General features: G+C 32.4%; 1 protein-coding gene across 1 annotated transcript in view; it reads left to right on the top strand.

Annotated features, from left to right (window-relative positions):
* LOC124541387 overlaps positions 1-18932 on the top strand; it is a 40475-nt gene that overhangs the window by 15403 nt on the left and 6140 nt on the right. The window contains exons 3-8 of the mRNA XM_047119244.1: positions 9432-9516; positions 9661-9908; positions 11403-11553; positions 11767-11898; positions 12320-12487; positions 17449-17638. Of these exons, the coding sequence (XP_046975200.1) occupies positions 9432-9516; positions 9661-9908; positions 11403-11553; positions 11767-11898; positions 12320-12487; positions 17449-17638 (974 nt within the window). The remainder of the gene's footprint in view (positions 1-9431; positions 9517-9660; positions 9909-11402; positions 11554-11766; positions 11899-12319; positions 12488-17448; positions 17639-18932) is intronic.

Raw genomic sequence — 18932 nt, 5'->3', positions numbered from 1 at the left:
TTTGTCGAATTAAAATAAATGATCAAACAAGCTAGCGAGGATGTGAGTAACCGCCTGGAAATGTTTCGAACACCTAAACTCTGACTCACAAAACACATGTCATGAAATAATTAAATATTCTCTATACGACCGTCTAGACAAATACGTCATTGAATCTTTCCTATTAATATAGTTAAAAGAATGTTTTAATTTCTGCTAATCGTTACACGTGATAGATATAATCTTAAATTCCTCCCAAAAAATATATCCATACTTATAACCCTTTTGACCTGACTGTTGCTGCTTCTAGCTATTGAATAATTTGGAAAAATGTTTATTTCATATTTAAAGCATCCGTAAAGTTCTCGTTGACGAACATTGTGCTTGGTCCTCTTGGAAGGTACAACCTAAGCGTTTCCAAGGTTTTCGTATTGATGATGTATGAATTGGCTTCATTTTTATACAGTGCCAATGATTGTGGGCAGTGATGGCCACTTACCATAATCACCATGTCACTTGACCATAACACTGTGCTGTAAAACATCATATTTAATTTCACCTTTTCGAAGTCAGGTCGGTATTAATAAATAAATCTTTATCCATAAATTAAGTCATTATGTTACATACATCTGAACCTAAAATACGGAAGACAATTTACAGTCAAGTGTATATTTAAAGCTGGTGTGCTATTGGTCGAGATGGCCCAGCGGTTAGAACGCGTGCATCTTAACCGATGATTGCGGGTTCAAACCCAGGCAAGCACCGCTGATTCATGTGCTTAATTTGTCTTTATAATTCACCTCGTGCTCAGCGGTGAAGGAAAACATCGTGAGGAAACCTGTATGTGACAAATTTCATAGAAATTCTGCCACATGTGTATTCCACCAACCCGCATCGGAACAGCGTGGTGGAATATGTTCCAAACCTTCTCCTCAAAGGGAGAGGAAGCCTTTAGCCCAGCAGTGGGAATTTACAGGTTGTTGTTGTTGTTGTACTATTGGTAGAAAAGTATATTAAAGTTAAGCAGGACCTCACCAGATATGTCATAATAGAACTACAAAACATATTAGTTCATCAAATCTGATTCTTAACAATACGAAGAGAACTAGGATTGAATTTCAAGACGACAACTAACTGACTTCTCTATTCCTTTAGAGGTTGACCTAGTTTATATCCTCAGAGAACTACATACGATCGCCTAGATGATTACGAACTATATGAAATAAATATAACACTTGTTTTACTTCAAAAATATTTATTATATCATCATTACAGAGTATAAAACTAAGTCGCTAACCGCAGCGTATATCTATCTATATCTATGTATGCTTATATCTATAAAATTACGTGATTCGAAAGGAAGGTTTTTGTATATAATACGTAGACATCATCATCATCATCAACAGCCTTTTTTCGTCCTCTGATGGACATAGGCCTCACTGTGATCGTTCTTCGGCTACTCGCATCCAGCTCCTGCCAGCCGCCTTGCGTAAATCATCAATACGTGGAAATAAGTGGACAATAGTAAAGAAACGAGTAAAATTCTGTAGAATATTTACCGGCGGATCACTAGTTTTTTATAAATAGGTACAATGAAGACTGTGATATAGGGTTTTGAGTTGATGGAATGTATTATGTCAATATTAGGTCATGTTTAATTGTTAGATACTAAACATAAATAACGCTGAAAGATATAAACCGGTTGGTACGGTTTTATTTGAAAAACGATTACACTTAATAAAACTACCAAACCTATAACACATTTTGCGAATTGTCCGTTCGTGTGAATCTAATAATGTTGAGAAATAACAACATTGTTTAAATTAATCTTTACTGACTACAATTACCTAAAGCATATTACTATTGGAATGTTCCTTAGTTTTGAAATGTATAAACCTTTATCCCACTTAGTTTTAAGTACAGTTATTTGTAGGTGTCTTATCAGTTATTCTACTGATTAACGACATTTGTACTTCTTCGTTCCAGTTCAAATGTGAAGTAGATATTCGTATCAGTAGGACTATTCTGTAATACGGCATACTGTAGAAAACGAGCTAGAAATGTCGAAATGTGATTTGCGATATTGACAAATAATGACAGGTATCAAAATGGCGTAACCACCGTAAGTCGTCAGTCCAAAAATTTATGAATGAGTTTCGAAGGGAACTTTTACACACACATACTGCTGTACTATATTGCTTACTGTAATCTAACCAGTACATCCCAAAGTATGATTTATCATGACGTGGGACGAAGCAAGTTATATATCGTAAACAATCAATTGCAAATAATGACGAAGGTTTCACTTCAAATTATTGTAAGAAAGGAGGTTAACTTAAAATCGAACTTCTTACAACAATGACTTTTGCTTGCAGAGTTGTTTCGCGTTAGAGCAACACAGTGGAATAAGCTTCTTATCAAAATGAAAGGAGGCCTTCGAGCAATGGAACATAAACTGGCTTCTTATTATTTTCCTTTTTTTTATATATTTGTCACGTCACTGTTAAGGGGGCATCCTCGCTGGGAGAATCATCCTGTATTATAACAGTTCATAGTCGAACATTACATAGCTGACTACAAAGAGCTGAACATTACATTTCGCAACCTGTAATGATACAATTTGTAAAATTACATCTGTGACAGAATTGAGTATTACAGAGAATAAATAATAGAGTTGGCTACAGGACTAATAATAATCGAAACTTCATTTTCTACTGTTGTGACATTATATGGACAGAAAAGCTGGGAATTCTTACAGTTCATGGTATTCACTTGGCTGAATAAACCTACTTTTTATATGCGACGATATTTAAAAATATAACTCAAGTAAAATTTCATTTGATTTTATAATGAAGTGAAATTTTCTAAGCCCCTACCCTTGGTATGTGACGGCAAGGGGAATGCGCCCTGCTCATATATTCAACAGTCAAGCGACATTGAAATATTATGTTTGTGCGAATTGTAAGCAAGTGTAATTACATGCACGATACGAGTAATTATAACCTTTATAATATTTATTTGAATTTGTATGATAACGATCGTTGAGAAATGTGACTGCAAACGTTTTTTTTTTTATGGTATTGGTAGGCGGACGAGCATATGGGCCACCTGATGGTAAGTGGTCACCATTACCCATAGACAATGACGCTGTAAGAAATATTAACTATTCCTTAAATCGTCAATGCGCCACTAATTTTGGGAACTAAGATATTATGTTCCTTGTGCCTGTAGTTATACTGGCTCGCTCACCCTTCAAACCGAAACACAACAATACTGCGTACTGTTGTTTTTGTTTGGTGGTAGAATAACTGATGAGTGGGTGGTATGTAACCAGACGGGCTTGCACAAAGCCCTTGTACCAAGTAAAAAAAAGTAAAAAAGTAAACATCGGGAAAATATTGCACTTTGCAAAAACCGACTTTATCGAGAAGAGCTTGGAACTGTGACTTATTTGTTTTATAATATTTATATTCTTTTATACTTTATATTTATTTTGACTAGATCACATGTATATTACGAATTTTACACGATTCTTCCAAAAGATTAATGATTTTAATATTAATAATATCGACAACTGAAAACACATCTAAAAATTCCTCTGTGGTGCAGATGTCCATGGGAAGTTGTAACCATATCCAAATCAAATCATAATATACTTTATATGGTATTTTACTAACACTTTGAAATCGTCATTTTACAACTATATTAAGTGAAGCTGCCACCGGTGCGGAATGTAGATTCTACAGAGAAGAACAGCAAAAAACTCCTACTGAGTTTACTTGTTTTCAATATTTAAACCTAGTTAGTATAGTGCTAGTTTTCGCCATGGATACTCATACGTCATACGATAACCTTGTAAGTTCCTTTTAGATAAAGCGACTAAATTATCAAATACACAAGCATCTGCATCAAGTCAAGTACGAGAACAGACGCTCACAAAAAGTGCTACTGACATTATTTGCAGATATTTCCACTTAAGCTTAGTGATGCAAAAATTCTTAGTGCATTTGGCTAAATTGCTAGATAAAACTCTATTGCCTTAAAGTAAAGTGTATTTTATATTGTTTTATTATGTAAATTTTAAAGACTCCTTGAATATAGGGAAATATAAAACGAATGGTCGAGACGAAATAAATTTTATAAATCGTCACGAATCGTATGTAAAGGGCGATGGTATTCTATTTTTAAACTCTTTTCGAAATTCAAATTTAGATTGTGGAAATTGTTGGTTAAAATGGCAGTTTTTGCTTTTTTCATTATTTTTCAAATTATATAAGCTAAAGAAATTGTACATGACTTCGTTGTTAAATTGTCTAGTAACGTATGAAGTTAAAATTAATCTCATACGCTGGGTAGCATATACATGACAATATTTAAACTTGATTTTGATGATGATTCCAGATCAAAGCAACGAAACGATAATATTATCCAATGTCTTAGTGCCATTTACTTATATCACGGCAAAAAAAGCTTGTGCAATTCTCGTATATTAAAAAAAACTTTCAAGGAACTTTAATTTTAGAAAACTCATTAATAGGTATTTCTTTATTAAAATTAATCTATAATACTTAAATAAAAAAAAAATTCTGGTACAAAACAAATTAATTTAATTGGTCAATAGCAGGTGATGACGCAATATGGGTACCAATAAGGGTAGAGTATTTGGTCAAATTCGTTAATACGACTATGTAGTGCGATTCTATAATAAAGGCACCTTTAATCTCACTCGTAAATATGTACTTACTTCCTGATATACACCACTTTGATACGTAATTTCTACAATATTGTTATCATTATAGTCGATGTCGCGAATTTCGAGTTTTTTGTTACCGAATAACTCTCTGCGTTTTAGAAATTGGTAGATAGATACGCAAAAATGACAATAATTAAACAGCAAATACAGATATATTGTGTATGTGTGTATATAAAGATATGTTTGTGTGTGTGTGCAAAGATAATATAATAGCAGTAATTGTATGCATTCATCACATACGAGTAAGGTCAATGTATCACATGTTCGTTGTGACATCTTCGGCAGGTATCCATATATTTACACATGAACTACTATTACTACCAACACATAGCAATAATTCCATTTTGCAATACTATTCCGACGTGTATTCCCAATATGGTATTAACCATATTGGGTTTATTGTTAAGAAAAAATATTATTAAATTTCAGTTATAAAATAAAATATTCGATTTTACTAGAACTGTGAAGCCCCAGTTTCGCAAGGATATAACGCTGACACTAAATGTATGACAAAATTTCTTTCTTTATTAATATATTTACAGTTTTTTGTTGCTCAAAGCTTTATAAGCTGCTGTGTCAGCAACGTTAAGCATATTTTACATCTGTAATATCTTCAAAAATATTAATTTATATAAGATGCTGTAAGCGGCCGTATTAATCTTTATTAAGTTCTCGTAATATACATAAATATAAATTGTTTCTCGAAAAAGCTGACTACTTTTCAACCGACTTCCAAAAGGAGGAGGTTATCAATTCGTCTGTATTTTTTTTTTTATGTTTGTTACCTCATAACTTTTCACTGGGTGAACCGATTTTGATATTTTTTTTTGTTTGAAAGGTAGTGCTTCCCGTGGAGTTCCAATTTTTTTTTTCCGATGATGGTATCTATATGAAAACGACATAAGTCTTAAATTTGCATTATGTATGCAAATAGGTGAATAACTCAAAATCACGTTAACCAATTTTGATAATTCTTTTTTTATTATAAAATATATTATACTTCAAGGGTAATTTGGTGACAGTTTGGTAAGGTTCTGAGCACAGGATCTATGACAAAGTAACGGAACGGAAGGGAACGGAACAATTCTGAGGAGCACGTTAGCGATACTCAGTCGAATCTTTTATTTATAGGTTATTTGGATATTTGAGTCACCTTCCGTAATGTGGTTATGTTTATGCAATTATCATAGTCGAATATTATAATCAACTAGTTACCCACCCCAGCTTCGCGCGGGTGCAATACTGATACTAAATATACTACAGAATTTGTTTATTTACGACATCACATCGCAAACTTCTAAAATTATCAGTGTTTCTTTACTATATTGTTCATGTATTATATACACACACCTTCCCCTTGAATCACACTATCTTTTAAAAAAAACCGCATCAAAATCCGTTGCGTAGATTTAAAGATATAGGGACAGAGAAAGCGACTTTGTTTTATACTATGTATTGATGGAACTCCTATACGGCTCGCAGTTAGGGTGCGATATGGGGCAGAATTTCTTACTATCTTTAATCAAATTTTGTGTAAGTGATGTGATGTCATATGATGTACGAAATATAGTTGGTCTTTTTCAAAGTTTTTTTGCTGAGTTCGATTACAGCTCTTTTGAGGGATTCTTGTAGTTTACGCCGCGTGACGTATTAAATCCGCATTTTCGAAAGTCTATTTTTGCTTTATTCGCAAGTTTCCTTTGAAATTGTCCTCGAAGTAGTTTCTGACTCATATAAACGGAACGCTTAATCTATCCATATTAAAAAAAAAAAGTTAGTCAACATCAGCTTCACTTAAAAAAAAAACTAATAAAAATTTTAACAAAAAGAAAAACCGACTTCAAACAAAACATTATTTTAAAACAAATGAATATGCACTAAAAAGTAATAAAAATAATTGCGTATTCAATATATTTTTTAGAGTCTTCCTAAGTTAAATGAAATGAAAAATATTAGACTACTTAAAAGTCGATTTACGATTATATAATGTAGTTATAATTATTGCTATATTTGGAGTCGGTGTCAGCCAAGAAAACCCTATAGTATATCTATCAAAAAACAATACGAGAATACTTTAACAAATATGTTTTTTACAAATTACCTTTTATACAATAATATACTGGATCTATCAATGGGCTCGTATCGCTTCTTTCTTTTAATTGTTGGGGCAAGGGCACCGTGGCTGACACCGGCTACAAATATACTAATAACTATAACTACGTTATATAACCGTAAATCGACTTTTAAGTAGTCTAATATTTTTCATTTCATTTTACTTAGGAGGACTCTAAAAAATATATTGAATACGCAATTATTTTTAACACTTTTTAGTGCATATTCATTTGTTCTAAAGTAGTGTTTTGTTTGAAGTCGGTTTTTCTTTTTGTTAAAATTTTTATTTATGTTCTATCTTCTAGTGTTCAGCCAGCGTTTGCAATGCAAACGCAAGTCTATCTCTATCTTTAAAAAAAACACAGCAACATCCGTAAGCATATACAACAGTAGATAGACAGCGGGAAGCGACTTTGTTTTATACTAGTGATTAAATATGCTATCGTAAAATTACGAATACCGTTTGATTATAATCTATTTCGCAAGTATAGATTTAGTTATAGACATAGTTCGTAATCTATTACTTGGTGGTAGGGCTTTGTGCAAGCCCGTCTTATTAGGTACCACCCACTCATTAGTTATTCTACCGCCTAATAACAGTACACAGTATTGTTGTGTTCCAGTTTGAAGGGTGAGTGAGCCAGTATAACTACAGGTACAAGGGAAATAACATCTTAGTTCCCAAGGTTGGTGGCACATTGACGATGTAAGGAATAGTTAATATTTCTTACAGCGTCATTGTCTACGGGTGATGGTGACCACTTATGACCATATGCTCGTCTGCCAACCTATTCCATAAAAAAAAACATTGTCAACCTTAACGACATAAAATATTATTTTTGTGTTTTGTTGTATATTGATTTTTTTTATAATTATTTATCCTTTAATCGAAAAATTGATACAAAGCTTTATGATACGCTCGTGAAGCCGATAGGGTGGGTCGTTAGCTTATACTTTGCTTGCTTTTTCTTTTATTAAACTCATTCGTTTCCTATAGTTAAAATAAATCTTCCAATAAGCCGACAAATGTGTCAAATGTGAAATGACGTTATAAGTTAACAAGCTTTCTAAAAAATGGATCTTTATTTTTAATTTATTTATTAGTTACTCCTGTAATTATTTTAATTAATAATAATAAAATTTATTAAAGTATTATAGCGCCATCTATAAAAGTAATAAAGAAATGCTTAGAACGTCATAAATTCTAGTTCTATTTTCAGACTATACGCAGTTCTACCGACGTAACAAAGATGGCGTTAATTTGATATTAATATATTAAAGAAATTAATGTTATTTTAAATAATACTTAAATAAAATCTTGATGACGTATATAAATGGTTTTTAAAGAAATGCAATTATTAAAAAATAATTCTTGTAAATTTTAATTCGTCAAATCGAACACAGATGGCGTTACTGTGAGCATTGTTTATAATTATACTGATAGTAAATAAAAAAGTCTTCATAAAAGTTTGTTACAACTCAAAAATGTACATAACAATATATCTTCTTCTTTACAAGTCTTAGTATCATCGCCAGGAACTGATTTCAACTTACTTCCCTGGACTTATGTGAGATGGCGCCCTCTACTCCCTGTATTTTTTTTTTATGTGAAGAAGTAAAAAATCCTTTTTCTGGCTTTGGTTTGAACACGTTTTAGAGTTTAAAACGTTGAATTGTTTATATGCTAAAAGCTGTGTAGCTATAACTAGAAAAATGCCATGTAAACAAGTTTCAAGTACTTCCAGGCCAAATCACTCTGTAGGGAAATCAGTCCTTGATTATTTCACTTATTATATAATTCTATTATATTTTGAAGCACCTTGCAAATTTCCATACTATTATTATTTTTATTGCCTATTGAACGAAGCTAAAACATTCTGGAATAACTTAACAAGTTTTGGGGTAGTTTTAGGGCTAGCTTTGAAAGCTGTACTTAAACCTCCAAATTAACATAATTTAGTGTACCTAACTCATAAAATATACATACCGCAAATACTTTATATTAGTCCTTGACCTTGTAAGTAGAAGCCATTTTCATCTGATGGAAAAGTTTGATGTCGATAGAATAAGAAAGTCGCGTTAACGTCGAAATATCAGCGTAATCTTTAGTTTATCAGTGAAACGATTAAACGATTTTTTTTGCAGGCAGGCATTTATTCAATACATGTTTAGAAGTGATATTCTACTTTGCGCTATGGCTCTTTAAATTAAAATAACTTAATATCTTTACAAAAAAGTGTCGAGTAACGAATTATACGAACTCTTGATATTGGAAAAATATGAAAATTATTTCCTTTTTTAATTTTTATACATATACAAGAATTCTTTACGCAGGTGTACTACACCGAGCTGCAAGTCCAAAAATTTGTCCTGTCACCAATACTTAAAACAATACAGGCTTATTTTTTCGCTCAGAAAATCAGAATTTTGATCGTGTTCCATATTTAAATAATTTGATCTTTACGGTTCGATTAATGATGTTCTCAACCAAACTACAAATGTACCATATTGGAATATAATTAAGTATTTATTTTAATAGAAACAGATATACCCATTGTTAATTACCTTCTTTATATTTATTTTCTAGAACATAAATCAAAGAAATTTCCAGTACTGGTGTTCATACATGGTGACTCGTTTGAGTGGAGCTCAGGCAACTCGTACGATGGCAGGATTTTTATTTATTTTATTTTTTTTTTATTTATTTACATTTTCACGATCAAATTTAGATAAACAACACATAAGGAGTAAGCCTGCGACTTTCACATAGTACACATTTCAGCTGTTACCTTGTTACAAACTATTCGCAAACTTTTAATGTTAGAAGAACAAGGCACTACTCTACTTGTAAAATTACATTTTAATAAATTTATAGGTTTCATGAAGCCGAGTATCACCGAGCATGTCTACGGTAACAACGGCCTTCTAGACCAACTAGCGGCTTTACAGTGGATAAAAGATAACATAGAAGATTTAAACGGTGACCCAAATTCTGTGACTCTGATGGGCCATGGAACGGGAGCCGCCTGTGTAAATTTTCTCATGCTATCTCCTATATCTAACGGTGAGACATTATACTTTAGAATCTTATTACACGATCTGATATTGTAGAACATGAACGCAAACTAAATATTCCCGATTCAAATAAACTTTTATGAGTGATTTTCTATCGTGAGTTTGAAGTTAGATTGATTATAAATCTAAAACAGATACTGAATATAGAATCAAATGAGAACATCTAGCACATCAATCAACTAATATGGTAACTATGGAACACTATCAGATAACATATATTTCCATCTATATTATAATAATTTATAAATTACAAATCCTGTGAATTTAGATATTTCATACGTATTCTCATATATCAGAGCCTTGGAATGGAAAATGGTAGAATTATTGCTTTTACCGGGGAGAGCAAGGTACGTATATAGAACGTACGTCTGAAATTGCTTAGCATAGTTCTAGCATGTACCACCATTGTAGCATGTATGTAGGTAAAAGTCAAATAAAATATCTCAACTGAAATCAACCTTGTGATTTCTATATTTTCATTGATAAAATTTCTATCTTGCGAATCTCGTAAGTACCAAAAATCTAACCTGAATGAACAAGTATGATGAAATACGAACATAATTTTCTGTTCTTTGAGGACAAAAAAAAACTCATTAAATAATACTTCTTCCACCATTTCCATTAGCAGGGCCAGTTTTGTTCTTTTAGTAGGTTTGAGAATTTCGTCCTTAATTAAAGTCATAGTAGCCGCCGGTCTGCGATTCTCTGAACAATTTTAATATTTTCTTTCATCATAAAGAAAAGTGCTAACGAACGAAAACAATGTTTTGACTAATGATGCTTCATTAACAAAAACGGGAAATTGAGCAAAACATCTGACCCATTGAAATGAGAATAATTAATCTGGGTAGGATTTCGTGTCGTCCACAAAGTGAGCCAGTTCATTGTTGGTCATTGTTAACAATCTCTTCGTCTAAGTTTTGTTAGATGTTTTAATGAAGATTGTTTTGTTTGATTAGATTATGTTTCTTTTTTTACAAAAATGTTATTACCCCATTGCCCAAGAGACTCATTTAGCTTAGTGAAATTTCGATTCACGTTGGTTAGCTAAAAAAATATAAATGAAATTTAGTAAAAAAATGCTTCCAAAACTCAACTAAGAATTGTGGGTTGTTTAAAAATTGTAATCGTACTAGTACTACTAGCATAGAAAATCATTGTTATAGGGATTTTGATTGACATGAGACTAAGAGCTAAAAGGAGACAACTGAAGGATGTACCTAGATTTTTAATTTTAAGGCGGATTGTGGATAGTCTGAAAATGAATAAATACATACTACAGTTTAGCTACGTGCAAACTGGATGTTACTAACCCTGATAGTCTAGCCTATCTGCTAGACTACCTCCCTCTACCTCCCTAGACTTAGTGGGAGACTAAGTAAATTTATATAAGTTGTATTTATGTAACAATCACCATCCAAAACCACTGTGACTAATTAGCCAATATCTATGATAATATTTTTCTACAATATATTTTTTGCAGGATTATTCCATCGAGCGATACTTATGTCAGGATCCGCGCTATCTGATTCAGCAATGACAAAGGATCCCACACAGTACACGTTGCAAGTCGCTCAGAGTTTGGGTTGTAATTTAAATTCCAAGAATATGATGGCATGCTTACAAAATAAACCGTAAGTACTTTATAATTTGAATATTCATTTAAAATAAAAACGTAATATATAAGACGAATGTTTTTTTTAACAAATAACGAAATGAATTATTTGCTATTTTATAAATGAATAATTTCCTGCTGGAGTTTTAATTAAAATAAATGTATTTTATTGTATACACTTCATTAAGTGGTAATTGATTTGTGAAGACAGTGATTTCCATTTTATTTTCAGATTATCAGAAATAAAGAAAGTGCAAATACTAGCTCGAGAATTCGAGACAGCGTTAGGACCAGTGGTCGCTGGTTCATTTATTCCCAGTGAACCATCAAAAACAATGGACGCATTCCCAAATCTTTTGAGCAAGTAAGTTATTTATTACTCTCACTCGGAATCTGTTGACAAAACACTGAAAATTCAAATAGTATTAGTTTGCTGTATATATATGTATATTTGGGCATTGCTAATTAATCAAATAGTGTCATTAGACTTGAGACTTGTCACTTATCACACACATTAAACGGACAAGATGACTAGGACTTATAATATAGCATCGCACGGGTACAATACCGATAATAAATATAAAATATTCTACAATATTTTTCTATTAAGAAACATCTAAAATTATCAGTGTTTGTTTGCTATTTTGCCTTTATCAATATATACTCTTGTATACAACGTATACAAGAGTCTTCCTCTTCTGATCTAAGCATACATAGGGACAGACAGCGGTAAGCGACTTTGTTTTATACTATGTAATGATTCATAATTTTATATTCTTTTTTAGATATCAGCTGTTAAGTGGCGTCACAGAACTTGAGAGCTACCATGACTTCGGTGTGATAGAGCTCGATCATGGTATTTTGGAGAATCAAAGAGACGAATTCATTAAAAAGTTTGCCAAAATAGTTTTTGAAGGAGCGGAAGATGTGACTCTGAAGGAGGTTTTAAAACAGTAAGTTTTTAAGAAAAAATATTGTATTTTAGTTTTTGTTATAAATATATTGAAACGTAGTATTTCTTAACATAAAAAATGAAGTTGTATAATAAAGACCATGTGATATCCTACTTTGGCTCCGCCAAAGTGAGAACTTGTGTATTATTTGTCATATGTTGACCTTTTGACTTGAAAACGTATTCTAGATATTATATTTTTCAAAAGGCCTAAGTTAAAAGATAGCACGTAATGCACAATGAATGGATAAAACCATGTGTATATTGATTTACATTTATTTATAGTTTTATTTTAGTTTTTAACGATTAAAGAAAAATCAATGATAAATCTTAGGTTTGCTTTGAATTTAAGATATATTAAATCCAATACAATCCAACATCTTTTTTGATGGTGTAGGTTGGCGAACGAGCATATGGGCCACCTGATGGTAAGTGGTCACCATCACCCATAGACGCTGTAAGAAATATTAACTATTTCTTACATCGTCAATGTGCCACGAACCTTGGGAACTAAGATGTTATGTCCCTTGTGCCTGTAGTTACACTGGCTCACTCACTCTTCAAACCGGAACACAACAATACTGAGTACTGTTATTTGGCGGTAGAATATCTGATGAGTGTGTGGTACCTACCCAGACGGGCTTGCACAAAGCCCTACCATCAAGTAAGCTTAACATTACATTAACATCACAATAACTTAATACCTTAGAAAATAAATGTTCCGACAAATAATATGTTTGTGTTATTTTCTTTTGATTAATTAAGTAATTTCTTTTAAAGCGCTTAAAGCGAACGCTAGCCACCATTCGCTTGTGTCATACAACAAGATCTGACGGCTTAATGTGCTTTCAAGGCACGACAGCGAAAATACCTACGAGAGCAATCTCCACTGACGTATGACTTAAATTTGTCAGGGCGTTAAGAGAAAGATAATCCGTTCCGCAATAATGCACCATAATGTGAAGGATATAAAGTTGAATATTAATTAGACGAAACCTGTTGCACTGTATCAATGTGTCTTGCCGGTGTGAGAGTTTAAGTACATAGGAACATCCTTAGGCAACAATATTTGCAATAAATATATCTAAACTTTTGAATTGTTAAAGCTTGACGTTGAAAGCTTAAACTTGTTAGATACAAGACATCTTGGTTTATTAAGTTTCAATGCTATCAATAATTATTTTTTAATATTAATTATGACAATGTTTTAAATCATTATCGTTTAATATTTGATTAATAACATATTAAAGTTAAGACGTATTTCTCACGAGAAGTATGTTCACGACACCGCACGGTAGTCCGCCATCGCTCTGAACACTGTGTCCCTCGAAGAGTGTAGGCATCCATACAAATGGTTGAACCATTCAAAGCTACAGAGCATACCACACCGGCGCGGTACTGTCGGCTCTCTAACGTTGGATAGAAAGTTTAGGCATGTAGCCTTTTGGAAGCTACTTCTCGTGATTGTAATGAGGATGTCATCTGATAAGCACAACTCCTCTATCCCTGGAAAGACAGGTCTCGCAGGAGTCATACAAACTAGATTCACATTGTTATAGGAGACGGAGACCAATGGAACTGGTTAAATATCTACAAACATTGTTTATTTATATAATAGACTAGATGACACCGTAGCAAACACATAAAGTAGCTTGATTCTGTCCTCGGGTCGAATATACTTAGTTGAAGAGATAGCACTGAATATGTTTGTAGATATATTTAAAAAAAATCAGGTTATATAGAAAACATTTTAGCTCGATGTTTTCAAATAATAAAACTGTAAGTTTTACGAACGAAAACTAATAAAACACTGCAATATGGCAAAACTATATTACATATACATATACATTTATGTATTGATGTTACAGTTTTCCTAAGCATTACAAGAATTCTGTCAATGACTTTCTTGGTGTCAGGGCTTTATGCAAGCCCATCTGGATAGGAAGCAACATATATTTCAAAACAAAACAGCAATGCTTTAACTTTTGCCATTCTGTTTGAAAGATGAGCCAGTGTCACTACATACCATTAGTTTCCAGGGTTGTTGGATTTTTATCATCAATACATCCTGCAAAGATGATAAAAATTTCTGATCATTCCTTTATCTACGACAATGATAACTTCATATCGTCGGAGTAATATTTCTATAAGAGCTTAAAATCAAGACTAGTTTCATTCAAATCTCATGTAAATAATAAGTGTTTCCTGCTTGAAACAACAACATCCTGCCTGCCACTGCTGGACTAAGGCCTCCTTTCCCTTTGAGGAGAGTTCGGAACATATTCCATCATGCTGTTCCAAAGCGGGTTGGTGGAATACACATGAGGCAGAATTTCTATGGCATTAAACCCATGCATTCACGAGATGAATTATAAACGCAACATAAAGGATATGAATATTCAGTGGTGCTTCCTGCTTGAAAGTCAAATGAAAATTTGTATTATAGGTATTCACAAACCTTTACTTCACTGAGCAAAAACTACAAACTAAATATGACGGACTGACTAAGACTCTTGCACGTTTCCTGCCATAAAACAGTTATATAGATCAATATTATGTGATACTGAATGTTACGACCCCATGAATTTAAATTATATGGACCCAAATAAGTACTTTTATTCGTTCTATATGGAGATCAGCAACCGTTTTTCAAATATTTTACTAGCTAATGCCCGGCCTGCATTGCAATACTTATTCAAATTACTTGTAAGCTATCAAAGTTGTAAATAAAATAATTAATATATTGAATTGATTTGAGTGATTATATTGTGACATTTTTATGGGTTTTAAATTACCTCTTGCTTGTCAATAAATGAGAAAAATGGTGAAAATCTTATTTATCAAATGAAATTATGTCATGTGTTCCTAACAACTTGCAATAAGGTAACATAGGTTAATTATTCTTACCAAGGGTTCCTTGAAGGACTAAGCTGAAAATATTTGAAAATCTTTAATTTTTATAACATCTGCGTAGATATGTAAACGGCACCAAAGCACAGTAGAAATTATCCGAATTAATTTAGACCGGGATCGATTCGGATAATCGTAACAAAGAAAAACCAACAGTCACACATGGAATAAACTTTATTATGTTTAACAAACACAGTTCTACAATAACGCTTACTTAAATATCTCGATCAGAGTAAGTTGCAATCCAATCAGACCTTAGCAAAAATACAAGGCATAAAAATACCTGTTTTTAATTTTTTACATTACGCTTAGGGCTGATTCGGATAATTGGCGAATCGGTTAATCGGCGTTTTACGGCAGTGAGTGTGTTCAACAAATATTTAGGATACTTTTGTACTGAATATTTAACTTTTTATATCTTTAACCCTTATGTGAGTGACGAGGTACCCGGGTACCTTTTGCATTTTCAAATTTATAAAAATGTATGATATACGCGCTGTACGCAACTGCGGCTTTGGGAGAGCTTCTAACTATATATAAATTAAATTTTTTTTATGTTTTTGGCCAAGTCTACTATTTACAATACTTTTTGGAAACCAAAATATATTTTATAGTCACTATCGAGTGACGAGGTACCCGGGTACCTCTTTGTGTTGTGAGGTAGTTATGAGATCTAATACAGTATATTCTCCAAAATTAATTTGACATATGCCATCACTTGACTTTCCTGTATATATTTTTCTATTTAGGGGGTAGGAATTATTTGAATCACAAGCCTAAGAAATATTTTTATGCCATACTTTTCAGGTTGATGGCATGTATTGAGTAAAGCGAATTCGCCCACGATATCCATATAGTTATTCGTCAGCGGTAATACATTCAGGATCTTTTTAAACTTTTTCAAATTTGAAATGAACATGTCCAAATATCTCGTATAGTAGGTTTATCAGATAACAAATATTTAGGGTTCGTTACGTTATTATGAAATCATACGAAGCCTAGCTGCATTTTGAATCTATCATTGGATATCGCAGCCCGAAAAAATGCTCTTTATTAGATCCATGGAGCCGCCCTGTTGACCAAAAATATTTCTATTACCAGTTTGTATTTTGGGAAGTGGTTCAGAGTACCACCTCGATCCATCTTTTGCATCAGGAATATTTTCAAGCGAAGTTTCCCTTTCAAAATTCGCATAGGTATTATAAGAATCATTATCGACTTCAATTTCTGGTTCCACGTCTGAAGTTTTAAGTGTACCCACTTCGACCTAAGGCAAATAATCATGTTTATTATCATATTATATATATTATTATATATTATATTATTATTATATATATTATATATATATATATATATACATAATATAGCCTCGTCACTAGAATATTCTGCTAATAACGCTAGCATTTCTTTGGAATTTTATATTTGAACATGTGATCTTTATTGAGAAGTGATAAATTGTGAGTACCTGTGAGTAAACTGAGCAAGAGCTCCATTATTCATAATGATATATTATAAACTCACAAATTATAAATATACTCGTACAATAAAAACAAAAGTATACAGTCAAATTTCAAGTACGATACGAAGTGTTGAATGGATCCAGTGTTTCTTGTACGCCGATAACCATGAACCGCACCCACCTCACTTCCGCTTTGATCGCCACAAATTGTCAATTGTTTATATTAGCTAAAATAATAATATTTAAAGTATTGGTGACACAAAAGCCGATCTTGTTCGTTTACATTACGCATAAACTGTATGAAGGTACCCGGGTACCTCGTCACTCTATTAAAGGTGTTTTATTTGTCACTCACATAAGGGTTAATAATTTTATTTTTAAAATGACATCTGGTGCAAGGCTTGCTTACAAAATCTTTGAAGTGTTATGACTGCATTAATAAGATATTTTAGTTTTTTTCAAATATGTTCCAAACCCTCTCCTTAATGGAAGTGGAGGCCTTATCCCAGCTGTGGGAAATTTACAGGCTGATACTTTACTTTACAATTTTTCAAAAATGGAAATTCCGTCAATTTAACGTTTATTCTTTTCAGATACTCTCCATCAAAATTGGATCCTCAACGTTGGAGTGTAGAGACAAACCGTGATGTAATTCTAAATTTGTTCAGTGACGCCCGTACTTTGGCACCTATGATCAGTTTCGCAAATTACCAATCGAAGGCTAATAGACAATCTTATTTTTACGTCTTCGGCCACAATTCGGTCAGCACGGATTATGCACCAGTAAGATATTATACAATTTCGGCCTTACTTATTCTTCTCTTTCTATCATGATTAATTTGACTTTTGGAAGAAGAAAACAACATTTTTTAAAAGTCCTTCCCTAAAATACATTTATATTTCAACAATTGATCTATCGTCTAAAGCAAATTGGTGTCTGGTGACGTTTGAAAAATCGCTTTGGCTTTATATAAATCAGATCCAATATTTCAAGCAGTAGACCACTAATTTTACACGATAGATTTAATTTATTATGACGTATTGAAATTTGATGTACTTTGTAAAAATTAATAAAATCAAATTAGATTCAACATACAACACCTCTTCCCAAAAATTTGTGTGAAAAAGTGGGACTCAATTAAATTTCGTCAAAGAAATTAAACGACACAGTACGAAAATACGTTTACGTAACGTAGTCCAGTCATTTAAGACAATTAATTCATTATAATTCCAAAAGTTTTCAAATTTTTATGTAAGGTCGGGAATGGTATTAAAACAAACTATAAAATTTTGCAACCTGTTCTGCGGTCCGGAACATTGTTAAAAATGCAATAAATAATAATTTGCTCTGTTCTTGAGACCAATATTCCAAAAGTTCTGCAAAGTTGGAGTGGTGTTAAATATATTATTTTACATCACGTGTCAAATTTGCAACCAATTTAAGTGTACGGAACATTTTTTGTTAGTAAAAATTAATGTTTTTCTTTATTAAACTGAAGGAAAATGTTCCAAAAGTTCTGCAAATTTGACAGATGTGTCAGAAAAATATACCGAACGATTGTCTAAATTTGCAACCTTTTACGTTGACCGGAGCAGGTTTATTTATAATTCTTTTTAGTTCGTGGTCATTTTTTCGAGTAAGGTGGTCTCGGAATAATTACAAAAGTTTTCAAACTTGGTTGCAAACTTCCAAAACATCTATTCTGATGCATTTACAAATTTGCAACCTCATACGCGATCCGGAACTTAATGCAATTTGCAAAAAATATATTTTTTTAATTTCTTCACCTTCAAGAAAATTTCAAAAGTTCTGCAAATCGAGGGGACTGTTTAATTTTGGGATTAATGTCAGTATTTGAATTTGCAACCATATCCGGAATTCGGAAATATTTTTTAATCACATTCACGCAAAATATTATTTCCGTACACATCGCTGTTATATAATCAGGGCCTAACTATTGTGCTATATGAAGCATTTAGTATTTTTCAGCATGCTTCATCAACAAATTTTTCTACTATTTAATTTGTCATTATCTTTTAAAGGTACTATGGATCCCCCTAGTTCATCTTTCTATTG

The sequence above is a fragment of the Vanessa cardui genome, chromosome 2, assembly GCF_905220365.1.
Source record: "Vanessa cardui chromosome 2, ilVanCard2.1, whole genome shotgun sequence".
NCBI classification, from domain to species: domain Eukaryota; kingdom Metazoa; phylum Arthropoda; class Insecta; order Lepidoptera; family Nymphalidae; genus Vanessa; species Vanessa cardui.
The sequence above is the reverse complement of the archived record's forward strand: the minus strand, read 5'-3'. Positions and strand labels throughout refer to the sequence as shown.